At 44.3% G+C, this 18,102-nt stretch overlaps 1 protein-coding gene across 1 annotated transcript in view; it reads left to right on the forward strand.

Annotated features, from left to right (window-relative positions):
- The first annotated feature begins 3,553 nt into the window (after nt 1-3,553).
- The window catches only part of DRAM1 (DNA damage regulated autophagy modulator 1), a 36,416-nt gene continuing 21,867 nt past the window's right edge, over nt 3,554-18,102 (forward strand). The window contains exons 1-2 of the mRNA XM_077807539.1: nt 3,554-4,046; nt 14,048-14,115. Coding sequence (XP_077663665.1) covers nt 3,916-4,046; nt 14,048-14,115 — 199 coding nt within the window. The 5' untranslated portion in view covers nt 3,554-3,915. The remainder of the gene's footprint in view (nt 4,047-14,047; nt 14,116-18,102) is intronic.

Consider the following 18,102-nt stretch of genomic DNA (forward strand, 5'->3'; position numbering starts at 1 on the left):
TGCCAGAAAACAAGTTTGAAAACCACTGTATGGTTGGTCTTTTATGCCCGCCACCTTGGGATAAACAACACCCCTTATTGCCTCAGAAATTTCCACCACTACTTTACCCGTAGTCAAATTTCCAACACCAAACTGGTTGGCAACGTACCTGCAGCAGTCTGGGGTAGCCAGCTTTCAGACAGTATAGCAACCTGCTTCTGGATCACAATGGTCACCCTCACACTTTTGTCTTTACGCTGGAGGCTTGCGGCAAGCTACTCACAGAGCTCCAGAGATGTAGCTTTTTTCATGCAAAAGTTCTGGACCCACTGCTGGTCATCTCAGGTTTGCACGATAATGTTAACTGGTCCCACCAGGTCTGTACTCGTGGCCCTGCTCCAGAAGCACAAGTCTACTTGGGGGGCATCAGCAGCTGTACCAAGCAAGCGTCATAAGCAGTATCAGCCAGTTTGAGTCTGTCACATCTGCGTCTTCCTCCTCTTGCTCCATCATTAGCTCTGTCAGGTGCTTTTGATAGTTCAGAATACACGGCGGAAAGGTCAACCAGCATCTCATGGAAGCTCTACCTTTTTCTTGACACAGGAGTGAAAGCACACGCAAAATAAGTTATTTAAAAGCTGCCTCTTTCATGTTGCTGGTGCTGGTAGCTGGGAACACACAAACCAAAATGACAGCTTGGCAGGATGTGTTGGCAGCTATTCAAACTTCCTGTAGCATGCAGGATGGAAGGTCAAGTTTTCCCACACTGCTCCATGGTCAAAGGGCTACTCCAGCCACATCTCAGGATGGCACTAGGGAGTCTGGGATATGGTTGGTTTGACTTGGGTCTGCATGCAGCAGTGTGGATGCCAGAGCCCTACATTCAAGCCTGGATTAGAAATTTTTTAACCTAGAGTTAACAACCAGTGTAGATGCTTAAACCCTGGGTTCTCTAACCCAGGGTCAGATGACTCAAGTCCCACTAACGTGGAGTTTACATTGCAATGTAAATTAAATTACATTGCAATGTAAATACCCCTTGTGTCTAGAACTGGCTTTTGGACCTCTTATGCCTTGTTTTCACTCAGCAAAAATTTGTGTTCTGAATTCATGTCGTGCAAACTTGTTTTAAAATGACACATTGCCTTGTCTTCACTAAGAATTTACTGTGTGTTAGCTAACATGAGCTAGCTTTTGTTCCTGGTGAGGATGAATACACAAAGCCTGTGGACCTGGGCCTCCCTCTTGTAGGGAACTAGAAAGGAGAATACAAATCTGAACTTTAATATTTTTAGACAAAATATCCAGCCCTTTTCTTTGCAAAGATAACCTGGAAAACATATTTTTTTAAATAAATCAACATAAGCTGGTCACAGATCAAAATACTTTGTAAAAGCATTCTCAGGGCAGTGCAGCTCACTGCAGTGCCACAAACCTGGAGAACACTTCAATCTTTTTGGTCACTCGATTACAGGCCTAAAAGTTGCAATTCTTCAACAAAAAAAACTTCAAAAACAGACTCCAAGGAGAGACTGCTGAATTGGAATTAATTTGCAAACTGGATACAATTAATTTAGGCTTGAATAGAGACTGGGAGTGTTTACATTACACAAAGTAAAACTATTTCCCCATGTTTATTCCCCCACCCACCGTTCCTCAGACGTTCTTGTCAACTGCTGGAAATGGCCCACCTTGATTATCACTACAAAAGGTCCCATCCCCCCGCTGCTACTAGCTCACCTTAAGTGATCACTCTCGTTACAGTGTGTGTATGGTAACACCCATTGTTTCATGTTCTCTATGTATATAAATCTCCCCACTGTATTTTCCACTGAATGCATCCGATGAAGTGAGCTGTAGCTCACGAAAGCTTAGGCTCAAATAAATTTGTTAGTCTCTAAGGTGCCACAAGTCCTCCTTTTCTTTTTGCAGATACAGATGAACACAGCTTACTCTGAAACAACTCTTAAATAGAGACCTGTTGGCTCCCTGCAGCCAGTTGGGCAGCTGGCCAAACAGGTGATTCTGCTGCAGCCCAGCTGGCTCATTACCCAGCCTGAGCTAGCTAGCCTTAGGCTCAGCTGAGGGAACTCTTACTTAACCCAGCCAGGGTGCTACAGCAACTGGCCTGTTGTTAGATGGTGTGGCTACTCTCCATCATGACAGGCTAACAGAAGGGAAATAACTGGAGACTAGATCACTCAAGTTAATTCTATAACAAGATTGTTACATTTTGGGATGTATACGTAGGGGCATAGCGAGCAGATCGAGGGACGTGATCGTCCCCCTCTATTCGACATTGGTGAGGCCTCATCTGGAGTACTGTGTCCAGTTTTGGGCCCCACACTACAAGAAGGATGTGGATAAATTGGAGAGAGTCCAGCGAAGGGCAACAAAAATGATTAGGGGTCTAGAACACATGACTTATGAGGAGAGGCTGAGGGAGCTGGGATTGTTTAGCCTGCAGAAGAGAAGAATGAGGGGGGATTTGATAGCTGCTTTCAACTACCTGAAAGGGGGTTCCAAAGAGGATGGCTCTAGACTGTTCTCAATGGTAGCAGATGACAGAACGAGGAGTAATGGCCTCAAGTTGCAGTGGGGGAGGTTTAGATTGGATATTAGGAAAAACTTTTTCACTAAGAGGGTGGTGAAACACTGGAATGCGTTGCCTAGGGAGGTGGTGGAATCTCCTTCCTTGGAAGTTTTTAAGGTCAGGCTTGACAAAGCCCTGGCTGGGATGATTTAACTGGGAATTGGTCCTGCTTCGAGCAGGGGGTTGGACTAGATGACCTTCAGGGGTCCCTTCCAACCCTGATATTCTATGATTCTATGATTGTACCATAAAGCTGAAAGGCAGATGGGAGGGAAGACATCTAAGGTGTTTCTCTCTCTTCCCCTCTCTTTTTATGTAAAATAAATGTTACCATTTGGATGTGTCCCAAAGAATCATCTCGCTACTCTCCTCATCTCCTTATACCAGCTCTGTTCTCAGTGGGGCGATAACGGTGGTTAGAGATAGGGGCAGTTAGCAAGTCTGCTTCAAAAATGCTAAAACTAACTTTGCGGCCGTCAGTCGGAGAGTCAGGGCTTGCTGGGGCGTTCACGCCAGCCAACCCTGAATTCCTCCGTGCAGGAAACAAAAAGGGGAAGCGAGGAGCAGCAATATCCACGTGAAGGGCAGAAACGAAAGCGAAAGGGGACCTTCCCCTCGCGCGCGGTAACGGTGAAGCGCTGCGAACAACTCCATGGGAGAAGTCTCTGTGTGAACTTGGGGGCGGGGGACGAAAGCACTAGCTGCTTTACACTATTACCCAATAAATCATAAGAGAGAGAGAGAGAGAGGAAGACCCACGTCAGGAGGGGGTGGAGAGAGACAATTCCTTGAATGGGCTTACTTTTCGAATGTGCCAGGGGCCAAAGGACTAGATAGCTAAGCCTGGCTGTGAGACTGAATAGACCCGTGTGCCTGCGTGTGAGAGGGGACGGTGCGGGGAGAGACGCGGGGTGTCCGTGGGGGAGGCAGCCCTGTGTGTGTCGCGCCTGTGAAGAGAAATAGCCCCGTGGAGGGGAAGACCTGTGCGCGGGAGAGAAGGGACTAGCCCCGTGTGCGTGTAAGGGGACGGGGCCAGCCCTGGGTGGGGAGGAAGAGCGAAGAAGCCCCGAGAGCGAGAGAAGGGGAACAGCCCCGTGTGTGTGTGTGGCGGGGACAGACCGTGCAGTTCTGGCGGGGCAGGGAGACCCTCTCTCGGGGTGTCTCTGGAGAGCGGGGAGCTGGCAGCCGGTCGTGGCTCCTCCGCTGAGCCTTGTCCCATCCGCTTTGTGACTTCACTGGCTCCGTAACAAAGCCCGCTCCGCCACCCCGCCCGGCCGCTCCTGCTGCCCGGCGCCTCCCGTGCCCGGCCGGGGTGGGCTGCGGCCGCGGGCCCCCGGGGCAGGATGCTGTGCTTCATGCCGGGAGTGGCCTTCATCCCCGCGCTGCTCGTCTGCTGGTCCTCGGCCGCCTTCATCATCTCCTATATGATCGCCGTGCTAGGGGGGCACGTGGAGCCGCTTGTCCCCTACATCAGGTGGGAGCCCCCTGCCCTGCTCGCTGGAGGGGCGGGGCAGAGGCCGGGGCTTGCCCCCAGGTTGCAGAGCCGCAGGGCTCCGAGGTAGCAGCCCTCGGGTAAGGGGCAGCGAAAATGGGGGCTGGGATCTGGGGGATCAGGATCTGGATCTGGGAGCTGGGGCGTAATATTGGAGGCTGCCAGGAGACCGGAGGGCTGGAGTGGGGGGAAGCCGGTGGAGGGTGCAGCCCAGGTGTCTGGGGAGAGCAGGCTGCAGCCAGGTGGGCGGAGGGCTGGAGTGGAGGGAAGCAGTTGAGCCCGCAGCCCAGGTGGCTGGGGAAGGGGGGAGGATGCAGCGGGGGGAAGGGGCTGAGGTTTTAGAAGCTGGCGGGGTGGGGGCAGGGAAGGCCACTGCGCTGACACCTCAACGGAAAGGAGAAGAATCCTGCTCTTCCTGCCGAGGAGAGAGAGGCAGGGAAGTTGGTCTCGTCCTAGAGCAGAGGCTGGTCCCCGGAGTGGCTGCTTGCCCCCAGCGGGAGGAAGGAACCACGTATTGCAGCAGGGCCCCACCTGGCAGTTCTCCATAACATAGAGCAGAGCCCTTTGGACGCAAAGGAGGCAGGACCGCTCTCCTTATACCAGTCATGCTTCTCGCGAGTCCTGCTTCCTTCATGACTGCAGAGTACAGGGGTTAAGCAAGCCTCCCCTAGGCCCAAGCCCCTGCAGTGTCCTACTTATCCTGGTAAAACTCTCTCGGGTATTGGGAGTTTTGCCTGTGCCATGATAGCACTATTTGGACCCAAAGAGCAACAACGTGGTTCAAGGATCTAGAGAGAGTCTGACCTTATTTAAGAGCTGGTGTCCGGCAGTATTTATAGTCTGTGTAGAGAGCCCAGAATCTGATATTTTCATGGCCGGGTCTTTTAGAGGATGTCTTTTAAATGTCATCTTTGTTTATGTGTTGGGTTACTGAACCAAGACTGAAGCAATTTTTATGGCAATGTTTGTTTCTCTCTTTCCCTGATAACTTAGCATTCTTATAATTAAACTAGATGGGGGATAAAAGTCAATACTGTACATCAGAAAGGGATGGGAGGGCATGTGTGTGAAATGCCTTAAAATATTATATTTTATTTTCTACTTTCAATATTCAAGTACAGTTAAGTAAAATACAATTACTCATAGTTTTGACTTTATTCATATTTAATATCTGAATATTTTGGAGAATAATTATTTTGATTTAGTTCCTAGAAGGTTAAAAGTGACTGGCAAAGGGGAGAAATGCATTTGTTCCCTTTTTTCCTTTATGGTGTGTAAATAGAATCTAAAAGGCAGTGTGGGGCAGTAGGGGTTGTATAGTTTTTCCCCCTCCCCTGCTTGTGTTTTTTTTATATATATTTCAAATCCTGTTTAGGCTGGAAGACTATGGCCCCAATCCTGAAAATACTTATGTACCTTTGTGGACATGAGTAGTTTCATGAGACTACTGTAAACACATAAAGTTACTCACATGTGTAAGAGTTTGCTAGTTTGGGGCCATGGTGAAAACTGGAGAAGTGGTATAAATGATGACATCAAAAGACACAAGAAAGATGGAAAAGGAGGCATCCGGTGGCACCTTAAAGACTAACAGATTTATTTGGGCATAAGCTTTTGTGGGTAAAAAGCCCACTTCTTCAGATGCATGGAGTGAAAATTACAGATACAGGTGATTTATTTGGGCATAAGCTACCCACGAAAGCGTATGCCCAAATAAATCTATTAGTCTTTAAGGTGCCACTGGACTCCTCGTTGTTTTGGTGGATACAGACTAACACTGTTACCCCTCTGATACAAGAAAGATGAATCATTAAGGGCCTTGGGCTTGAACTTAAAAGATATTTAGGTGCCTAAAGATGCAGATCGGCACCTAGCAGGATTTTCCAAGGCTCCTAACCTCATGGGAGTTAGGTGTCTAGGTATTTTTGAAAATGCCACTGCATACCTATCTGCATCTTTAGATGCCTATACAGTATACCTTTAAAAGTCTTGCCCCCCATCCAAAGCCCACTGAAGTCAATAGAGAGCTTCTCATGGACTTGGATTTCAGTGGTCTTTAGATCAGGTCCCATTGGCTTATGTTCATGAGAAAGTTGTATCGCTTTACCTATACCTGTATTGTTAAAGTGGTACAACACCGAGGTGTGGACACACTTATGTTAGTATAAAGGTGTTTACAATGGTATAGCTATTCCCATATGGGAAGAGGAATAATTATCCAGGTCTAAATCAACTTTTTACAAATATAACTGTGTTCACACTAGGGCTTTTACAGGCATAACTGTTTGGGTAAAAGAAACCCCACATCACTAACTAAAATAGTTATACCAGTAAAACTTTTAAGTGTAGACCAGGGCTAAGTGACTGTTGCTTCTTATAACAAACACAATCATGTAACTGTTTACCTTGTTCTTCCCACTCTTCTCCCTGATTCATCAGTTTTTCTCCATTTATTGTCTTAATATATGGGCCCTGCTCCTGTAAATATTTGCATGCTTATCTTTAATTGTTTCTGTGCTTAAATGTTTGTAAGATTAGGCTCTAAGAGTGTAAACTTTTTGGGACAGAGACTTGGATATTTTAAATTACACGTATGTATGTACCCTGCATAGCACAACTGGGGCCCTGATCGGAGCCTCTAGAGCAGGGGTCAGCAACCTTTCAGAAGTGGTGTGCCAAATCTTCATTTATTCACTTTAATTTACGGTTTCGCATGCCAGTAATACATTTTAATGTTTTTTAGAAGGTCTCTATAAGTCTATACATACGACAATAGTTATATAATATAAAGTAAACAAGGTTTTCGAAATGTTTAAGAAGCGTCATTTAAAATTAAATTAAAATGCTGATCTTATGCCGCTGGCCCGCTCAGCCCATTGCCAGCCTGGGGTTCCGTTCACCTAGGCTGGCAGCATGCTGAGCGGGGCCTGAGGCTGGGACCCTGGCTGGCAAGGGGCCGGCAGCCAGAACCCCAGACCGGCAGCAGGCTGAGCGGAGCTGGCGGCCGGGACCCCAGACTGGCAGCGGGCTGAGCTGCTCAGCCCGCTGCCACTCAGCCCGCTGCCCGTCTGGGGTTCCATCTGCTGGGTCCTGCCAGCCAGGGTCCTGGCTGCCAGCCCTGCTCAGCCCACTGCCGGTCTGGGATCCTGACCCTGCCCACATAGAGTGGTTACTTACCTTCTTCCTGGTTCTAGCCCATTCTCGTCCTCTCTCTGCACTGAGCTGAGGGTGGGAGTGCACTGAGCACAGGGCTGGGGGTGAAGGAGCAAGCTAAGGGTTGGAGTGCAGGGTCTGGCCAGGAGCTAGAATGAGGGAGTGGGCTCAGGGTTGGGGCAAGAGGTTTGGGTGTGGAGTGCTTATCTGGGCAGCTCCCATTTCGTGCGAGGGGTGGGGGTGGGAATGTGGGGCGTGCAAGAGTTAGGACATGGGGTGTGAGGGGGCTGGGTATGTGTGGGGGGTGCAGAAGTCAGGGCTGGGGTGTGTTGGGGGTGCAGGGGTCAGGGGAGAGGGCTGGGTGTGTGTGAGGGGGTTGCAGGGCTCAGGGCAGAGGGCTGGGTGTGTGTGGGGTGCAGGGATGAGGGCTGGGGGGTGTGTGAGCGGGGTGCAGGGCTCAGGGCAGGGGGCTGGGGTGTGTGTGAGCGGGGTGCAGGGATCAGGGCAGGGGACTGGGGTGTGTGTGAGCGGGGTGCAGGGATCAGGGCAGGGGGCTGGGGTGTGTGTGAGCGGGGTGCAGGGATCAGGACGGAGGGCTGGGGTGTGTGTGAGCGGGGTGCAGGGATCAGGGCAGGGGGCTGGGTGTGTGTGAGGGGGTGCAGGGATCAGGGCAGGGGGCTGGGGTGTGTGTGAGCGGGGTGCAGGGCTCAGGGCAGGGAGCTGGGGTGTGTGTGAGCAGGGTGCAGGGATCAGGGCAGGGGGCTGGTGTGTGTGTGAGCGGGGTGCAGGGCTCAGGGCAGGGAGCTGGGGTGTGTGTGAGCAGGGTGCAGGGATCAGGGCAGGGGGCTGGGGTGTGTGTGAGCGGGGTGCAGGGATCAGGGCAGGGGGCTGGGGTGTGTGTGAGCGGGGTGCAGGGATCAGGACGGAGGGCTGGGGTGTGTGTGAGCGGGGTGCAGGGATCAGGGCAGGGGGCTGGGGTGTGTGTGAGGGGGTGCAGGGCTCAGGGCAGGGGGCTGGGAGTGTGGGCTGGGGTCATGAGGGTGCTCCTAGCCCCCTGCCCAGAGTGGCTCATGGCAGGGGGCTGGAGGGGATATGCCCTGATTCCACCCCCCTTCCCCAAGGCCCCGTCCCCACCTCTTCTCCGCCTCCTCCCTAGAACAGCTCCTCTTCTCCCCCTCCCACGCAAGGGCCATCAGCTGATCGGTGGCAGGGAGGGAGAGGAGGAGGGGCAGGAACGCAGCACGCTGGGGGAAGAAGCGGGGGAGGGGGGAGCTTGCCTGTCCTGCAGCGGCAGCCGGCAGGACCAAGCTTCTTCATCCTGCGGGGCGGGAGAAGAGCGGGGCAGGCAGGATTTTTAATGGCATGCTGCTGCCTGCCGGGGTACCAGCCTGGGTTCAGCAGCGGGCTGAGCGGGGCCAGCGACTGGGACCCGGCAGGCAGCAGCGTGCCATTAAAAACCGGCTCGCCTGCCGACCCCTGCTCTAGAGGCAACTGCAATTCAAATAATACATAATACTAATTAAGAGGGGAAGAGATATTTATTCCATTTAAAACAACATTGTGTATTTATTTACACCTATTTAACTTCAGTGGCATTCTGAGTCCAGGAAGCCTTTGGCCTTGGAAACGCAAAAATTGTACTGCTGTTAACTATATACTCCTGGGGCCATTCTGCACCAAAAAAATAAAAGTTCTGTGCCAAGAAGTTAAAAATTCTGCAAATTTTATTTGTTAAAATAACACTACATAATCATGACAGTTTCAATTATTTTGGTAATTTATTTCAAAATACCTGTCAGCAAGTATGTCTGTATCAATACAGACACACACACACATTCCCCCCCGGAGTAGAGTTTTAAAGAAACCCCTTTGACAACCTAGTTCCTGTTTCTCTGCCCTCTTTCCCCCCGCCCTCTGAGCCCATCCGGGGGGCAGACACCCACAACCCCTCCTCCCCAGAGCCCACCTGTGGGGCCCCCCAGCCAATACACCCAAAACCCTGCTCCCCAGAGTTCAACCATGGGGTGACCTCAACCCAGATCCCACACCCTCTTTGCCCCCAGAGCCCAGCTGCAAATAACCCAGCTCTGCCACATCCAGTTGTCCCTAGTGGCGGCTAGCAGCACTGCAGCCCATTTCTGTGGGGGGAAAGGAAATTCTGCATGCTCAACATTAATTTCTGCAAAATTCTACATTGCAGAGTGGTGCAGAATTCCTCCAGGAGTAAACTATACCAGTATAGCTAAAGCAGTACAATCCCCCTAGTGTGGACACAGTATTACTGGTGTAAAGGTGTTTATTCTAGTATAGCTCTTCCCCCTCTCCTCAATGGAAGGGAAATAAGATACACCAATTTAAACTTAAACCACTTTTACAGTGGTATAACTGTATCCACAATGGGCATTGTGCTGGTATAACTTTTGGTTTTTAAAAAAAAAATCACACTCCTAACTGACATAGTTATATCAGTACAAGAAGTGTATGGAGATTAGGCCTAAGTTATAGATTCAACGCCTTTACCCTTCAGTGAAGGTGTTAAGGTCTCACATTAAATATCCTTCTATCTTCCAGGAGATCCTTCAATAAAACTAGGAAAGACCAGACTTTATAATCTTGATATGTCTAAGATTTTGAATAAATACATACTCAGGAAACCCCTTCAGAAAATATGCCCTGTCAGTTCAGAGCATCATAGAATTGCATTGGTGGAACAGGACATGCAGCAAAATTTGGCATACAATCTTTTAATAGTTATGAACTCAACTGATTTTGATAGATGACTGATTCAGCGTTCTGTGCTCTTCAGGATGATATTGTGATTCTTGCTAAACAGCTGTAACACATTGTTACACTGTTTAGTACTTGCTTCATTCCTTTAGTTTAATAACTAGCTTAATCAGGGGATTTAGCCATAAGTTAGCATAATTAAAGTGAAAGGGGAAGAATGTTGCAAGATATTTCAATTGTGCAATATGCCAGTCTTGGCTTATTTACTGGATATTAAAAAATGAACTAGTTCTCTTGAAAGGGGAGTTCCAGTTAGACAAAGCAAGATATTAACAGGTTTGATTCAAGTTTTCAGTTATAATCATTTTTATTTCATAAATACCCAATATATGTCCACTCATAGCTATTTCAGTTGTATTTCTTTATGATGTAACAGATATGTTAAGACATAGGCCTTGTCTACACTGGCCAGGACACATATGTTAATATCTTTCTAGCAAACTGCTTAAACACAGTCGGTAGGAAACTGCTAACAGGACTTCACAGTCTATCATATACAGAACCTAAAATGGGGAGTGGATGTAGGATGGGTGGTGAGTCCTTTTCTTTATGCTGCTCAGAATCTAAACTGATCTTTACAAAAAAGCTTGAAGTCATTCAGTAGGATGTACTGGGTTGAATTTTCTGGCTCATTTTTAACTTGGTGGCTTAAATACTCAGTCAGACTCCTAAGGATATTTTCTGCAAGATGGTACTTTTTGGATCAATGAATGTCATAGTATGGAAGTATATCATGCCAATTCCTTGTGATGATAAATGTTGGGATTTCATTTTGAAGCAGAAGAATTTGACTTTATAGTAGGCATATAAGGTATTTTCTGACAGTGAGTGTAAATATTTTGGATCTTAAATATTCGTTCCCTTTCACCTCCATACACTTCAAAATAATATTTGATTCAGCAGAGTTCTGAGTGGAAATCTTAAACATTAATATTATAATTTCTCGCTAATTCCCTCATTTTATCCACAGTGGGTTACCTTTACCTGTACGTTATTGTAAATTAAATTAATAGCAGGTTTTGTTTCATATGCGCTATATACTTTTTTCCATTTAAAAATTTCTATATGATGAATGTAATTTCATTTTAAATCTTTCTCAACTATAGGCTAAAGCAAATCATTTGTGTAAAATATCTACAATAGTGATCCTGAAAACATCAGTTATGCATTTTAAGGTTTCATTTCATGTTAGTTTTATTCTGTATGGTGAAAAGTATAGAATTTAACATGATTTTGTCCCTGAAAATCCAGTACTGTACCTTATGGTTACATTGTAGATGTGCCTATGATATTGTGGTATGAAAAAACAATCCTTTTTAAATACTGTACATATTTGAGTATATACAGCACTGAGTTTGCTTGAAACTGTAGAACTCTATAAAATTTAATTTAAGATAGCTTTAACTCAATAATGAGTGGAGCTCAGTACAATTTAAAATTATTTGGACTGCTCTTAAAATGTGAAGTGTTCCCAGAATTTCAAATTACTGCGTACTTCACGTGTGCAGATTCCATTCCTTTCTCACCTGAAGCTCTTCAAAGGCTTTGAAGTAACCACGGTTCAGTACTTGGGTTGCATAGAGCAGTTTCTAATTTGCAGAAGTACTTCAGAATTGTCTGAAGTGGCTCACTTTGGAAGTAAGTTTTCTGCCGTTTTTATAAAACTACTCCAGGCTCATGAGGAAAATATCAAAAATTCAAGGTTAAAAAGGCCTTGATAATTAAAGCAAAGATTTCAAATACACCTACACTATTAAATGTGAAATTAAGGCAACTTTATTGTTTTTACCAGGTTCACTGTCAGGTAAGGCATGTGTGATTATTAAAAAGTATGTGCTGTAGCAAGTCTTTGACTTGAACGAGCATAATAACTAGAAGATAAGATGAATAGAAAATCTTAACATTGTCCTGAGAGGCTGTACAAACTCTAAGATACTGATTAAATGCTGAAGTCTCCCAAGCTATTGCTCTCTGAACCCTATTAGAATTTTTATCCATATGTGCTGGGAGTCAGTATGGATGTTTTCAGTATTCATTACAACAACTTCACAAAGAAAAGGACTCACATCACTATCTTCAATGTATCCATCTAGTTTCTTGCCATTCTTGACCAGCTAGCCTAATTTGCAAGGAAGTGATAGACAGACTATGCACATCAATCATTTGGGGGCAGAGGGAGATTGTGATTCTCCGATTTAATTTTGAAGGTCTATTTCCAGTCTTCCTACTTGAAGTAAACAAGATGGCCAAACTTTTTTTAAAAACGGCCACTGACTTGGGGTCTTGGCTTTTTAGGATGCCTGATTTGAGGGAGTGGTGTTGAGCACCCACAATTTCAGTTGAAGTCAATGGGAACTTCAGATGCTCAGTACTTATGAAAATTAAACCAAGTTGGGCAGTCAAAAACTTGAAGCAGCCAAGTCAGTGGCCATTTTTGAAAATTTGGTTGTAAATAAATGGAAGTGGCAGAATAGAGGGAATCTAAGTACAATTCAATATTCTATATTAGTTTTCTGGGCGTTTGACACCTTTTCTTTCTATCACAATAAAATAAGGAATTGTTTGTCACATCAGTGGTTACAAGAATGAAGGCTTCTCAAAATTACTGAGTAGGTGAATTGGTGGCTCCTTTCAAGAAGATAACCAGTAAGAAAAGTGGAAGGAGAGCAGGGAGTACACATCACTTAAGTGAACTGCTTGTTCAATGCCTCCTCCCACCTCACTGTCCTGCTGGTAATAGCTTTTCTAAAGTGATCATCAAGTTGGGCCATTTCCAGCACAAATCCAGGTTTTCTCACCCTCCACCCCCCCACACACAAACTCACTCTCCTGCTGGTAATAGCCCATCCAAAGTGACAACTCTCTTCACAATGTGCATGATAATTGTTCAATGTGCAATACCAGCAAGGATCATTACGGTGTATATTGTTTAGTGTACTGTAATTATATGTATACTGTAAAACCTACATTTATTTATTCCTGGAATTTTAGCAAGAACCTTGACATTTTTGCCATTAAATGACAACCATATTGCTGCAGGGGTGCTGGAACAATTTTTATAGTCGGGGTTCTGAGAGCCATTGAACCAAACTGTGAACCATGTGTATGATGGAAACCACTTCAAGCCAGGGAGTGTGGCACGCACCCCTAGTTCCAGCACCCATGTATTCCTGAAGAGAAGACTTGTGTGGATATAGCAGAAACTACCTTACTAAAGTGCCTCTAATAAAATTGTTTTACTAAACACAATAGCAAGCTAAGGAGGGAAAATTGCAGAGCTTATGTTTTGAACCAGTTGCAGGTTTGAATGTTAACAGTGTGCTGTAGTCTTGATTCTCCTTTCACTTTACAGCAGTTTTACATTCATATAATATCACTGATTTCAATGGAGTTAGTCCTGATTTTTACTATGTAAATGAAAGGAGAATTGGGGCCCTTCAGTTCTATCATTTTAATGTAGCTGCTCCGTCCTTTTATCATCAAAGGCAGAGCCACACATGTAGGGAGAGCAGGATACTGAGGACTGGGGTGTGAATCAGAGTACAACTCTGCCCTTTGATAGCAGAACCATCTGGAGGATCCAACAGTCCAACACAGAACCATATGTTCCCACAAGCCTGCATACTGTCGATTGACGTCTTAACTACATTACTAGCTTAGCTGGCAATTGACATATAAAATGGCATTGACAGTGCCATCCTCCGTAAAGTTCACCAATGTCCTTCTAATTAGCTGCTGTTCATAGATACCTTTTGTGTAACTCCAGGTCATCACAGGTCTGTATGAGTGATGAATTGCGGGAGGGATATAGCCCAGAGACTGTGTTCTATGTAAGATAACAGTTTTTTCACCCAAAAATAAACATTCAGTTCGACCAGTAAAGCCTTAGACAGGCAACAGAGGACATTATATTTCCTTGTTTAAATGTCTGTCTTCTTAAAATAAAACTACATACAAATGACATTTCTTTTAGGGAATTGTATAATAGAGGACTTGAATCTTACAAGCTTCATGAACTAACTTTTTTGTTCTTCTTGTTTTAGTGACACAGGAACAAAACCTCCAGAAAGTGGCATATTTGGGTTTATGATTAATATTTCAGCATTTTTAGGTATGTATGGGTATTTGGTCTGAGCATATTAAGGGCCAAATTCTGTCTGAATATCAGAGAACCTGGATCTAGAAGTAGGATGAGTGCTGGTTGTCCCTATTCCAGTCCCCACAAAATACTGCAGAGAGCCTACTCCAGAACACTATAGAGGGAACTGCAGAGTGCCACTTTGGGGTCAGTGAGTGTATGGTATGGATCAATTCTCTGGTCTACTAAGACCACTTAATCAGTGCAAAGTGGCCTTAAAGCAGCTAGAAATGACCAGTGGAAGAAAACTGTCAGCTGATATAAATCTGGTTGCACCAGTTGCTCCCCACCACAACCCATAGTATAAGGGAAAGGAGGGGCCAGGGTGGGTGTGGAACCAGGAGAGGTGTGGTAGAACAGTGGTGTGGGCTCAGCTATGCCTGGTCTTCCACTGGCATAAGGTTCCTTAACAGGTTGGATAAAACTCAGTGATTTTGATTTTTTTTTAAATATCTGATTTTTAAAAATTTAAATTAAATATAGGTTTAGTTAAAAAAAATAAATCTATTCAAAATAACATTTGAAATTGACAACCTATGTTGAGGCCTAAACTTACTATAATCTATTAAAATAATTTAAATTAAATACAAAAAGGAAATTAAGCTGCATATTTGCTGTTTGAAAGAAAGTGAAATAACTGAAATGGTTGAAGTCACTGGCTAAGCACCTGGAACCAGAATTTGTTGACACGCTATACCAGCTTTTGATAGCAGTGGCCTCTTCTGCAGGTGCAGAGAAAATATTTTCATCATTTCAGTGTATTCAACTAGTTCAGTTCAATGACTAGTTCATTCAAAAGGGAGTTGAAAAAGCAGGAGAGCTTTTTATCCTCTTCCAATTTATGAATAAAAACAGGTGTGAGAGAATGAGCTCTACTAGTTCTAAAATCTTGAAGGACATGGTGAACAGAAACATTCAATTCACGAACTGCAGGCAATACTTCCTTTAATAAATAAGTTAGTTTTAAATGTAAAACATGTTTTGATAAACATTTTGATCAACTTTTTAAATGTATCCAACACATTTAAAAAATGCCGGTTTTGTGTACTTTTAATTGAATTTGAATATCCATTCAAATAGATTGACACAAATCACAAGTAAAAATTAGTTATCATCTAGTAAATAAGAAATGCACCATTAACTATTTTCTAACATAATAAAAATGTAAAAAATAAGAATCTGAATAAATGTAAGTTTAAGCTATGTAATTACTTAAACGTGTATAGATATAATGTATCCTCCTGGTGCACAAAAAGAAGAACCAATTTAGTATAAAGGCTATATTTAGTTGTAAATTGGCATGTTTCAGTGGTTACCACCAATTTGAATCAATCTGTCTTATGAAATTAACTAAAAAGTACAAATGCAAAACACATTTGATTATTTGAATCCAGGTTTCCTGCTTGCTAATTAAAATCATGATCAAAATCAGTGATTTAAATTGCTTTGATTTAAATCAATCCACCCTGTCCGATCCGTCAGGAATCTTGCAGTGGGGCCAGGCGGTCCTGAATCAAGGAACTGCAACTGACTGCGCACCCTCCTCTCATCTGATGGAGTGGAGAATCTAGGCCTGTATATTTAAGCATATATGTTCCCCAACCCCAAAATGGTGTCTATACACAACCTCCTTCTCCAATTATATCACCTCTAAGTGCCTATCTGCATAGGCAAGTTTACTGTGTTGGGGAAATTGTGTATAACACTGTATGATTTGTTCTTCCCTATGTAGACAAGACCTGAGTTATGAACTGTGTTGTTATACTGTTCTTTTCAGAGCCCGATTTACAACATATTGACCCACTCCTGTTATAATGCAATTCTCTGATGCAGTCAATTTTCATATGTAAATAGATCTCTGATAGGAATTAATTGAGTATTAGGGCCTATAGATTGAGTATAAGAGCCTAAAGACAGTGATATTTTGGCAAAAGATATCTGTATACACTAGTTTGGAGGGCTCTTATGGCAAGGGCTAGTCAGAATTGGGCCCCAAGAGTTAAGAACAATTTCTGATGACATAGTTGGGTGCACTTTTTTTCCTGTTACATCCAACAAAGAAACTATATGCTGGTCATTAACAGATGTGGTTCCCGAATATAGATATCTATCAGGGCAGACTAAAGTCTAATAAACTGTCCATCTTCCAACTTAGTGCTCATCTCCCTGTCATAACCTTTCTTAAGAACATAAGAATGGCCATACTGGGTCAGACCTAAGGTCCATCCAGCCCAGTATCCTGTCTACTGACAGTGGCCAATGCCAGGTGCCCCAGAGGGAGTGAACTTAACAGGTAATGATCTAGTGATCTCTCTCCTGCCATCCATCTCCACCCTCTGACAAACAGAAGGTAGGGACACTATTCCTTACCCATCCTGGCTAATAGCCATTAATGGACTTAACCTCTATGAATTTATCCAGTTCTCTTTTAAACCCTGTTATAGTCCTAGCCTTCACAACCTCCTCAAGCAAGGAGTTCCACAGGTTGACTGTGCGCTGAGTGAAGAAGAACTTCCTTTTATTTGTTTTAAACCTGCTACCCATTAATTTCATTCAATGGCCCCTAATTCTTATATTATGGGAACGAGTAAATAACTTCTTCTTATTCACTTTCTCCACACCACTCATGATTTTATATACCTCTATCATATCCCCTCTTAGTCTCCTCTTTTCCAAGCTGAAAAGTCCTAGCCTCTTTAATCTCTTCTCATATGGTACCCGTTCCAAACCCCTAATCATTTTAGTTGCCCTTTTCTGAATCTTTTCTAATGCCAGTATATCTTTTTTGTGGTGAGGGGACCACATCTGTATGCAGTATTCAAGATGTGGGCATACCATGGCTTTATATAAGGGCAATAAGATATTCTCCATCTTATTCTCTATCCCTTTTTTAACGATTCCTAACATCCCATTTGCTTTTTTGACTGCTGCTGCACACTGCGTGGACATCTTCAGAGAACTATCCATGATGACTCCAAGATCTTTCTCCTGATTAGTTGTAGCTAAATTAGCCCCCATCATATTGTATGTATAGTTGGGGTTATTTTTTCCAATGTGCATTACTTTACATTTATCCACATTACATTTCGTTTGCCATTTTGTTGCCCAATCACCTAGTTTTTGTGAGATCTTTTTGAAATTCTTCACAGAATTTGCTCTTAACGATCTTGAGCAGTTTAGTATTGTCTGCAAACTTTGCTACCTCACTGTTTACCCCTTTCTCCAGATCATTTATGAATAGGTTGAATAGGATTGGTCCTAAGACTGACCCTTGGGAACACCACTAGTTACCCCTCTCCATTCTGAAAATTTATCAGTTATTTCTACCCTTTGTTCCCTGTCTTTTAACCAGTTCTCAATCCATGAAAGGCTCTTCCCTCTTATCCCATGACAACTTAATTTACATAAGAGCCTTTGGTGAGGGACCTTGTCAGAGGCTTTCTGGAAATCTAAGTACACTATGTCCACTGGATCCCCCTTGTCCACATGTTTGTTGACCCCCTCAAAGAACTCTATTAGATTAGTAAGACATGATCTCCCTTTACAGAAACCATGTTGACTTTTGCGCAACAATTTATGTTCTTCTATGTGTCTGACCATTTTATTCTTTACTATTGTTTCAACTAATTTGCCCGGTACTGACGTTAAACTTACCGGTCTGTAATTGCCAGGATCACCTCTAGAGCCCTTCTTAAATATTGGCGTTACATTAGCTATCTTCCAGTCATTGGGTACAGAAGTTGATTTAAAGGACAGGTTACAAACCATAGTTAATAGTTCCGCAATTTCACATTTGAGTTCTTTCAGAACTCTTGGGTGAATGCCATCTGGTTCCGGTGACTTGTTACTGTTAAGTTTTTCAATTAACTCCAAAACCTCCTCTAGTGACACTTCAATCTGTGACAATTCCTCAGATTTGTCATCTACAAAAGACGGCTCAGGTTTGGGAATCTCCCTAAC

This window comes from Eretmochelys imbricata, chromosome 1 (assembly GCF_965152235.1).
Source record: "Eretmochelys imbricata isolate rEreImb1 chromosome 1, rEreImb1.hap1, whole genome shotgun sequence".
NCBI lineage: Eukaryota > Metazoa > Chordata > Testudines > Cheloniidae > Eretmochelys > Eretmochelys imbricata.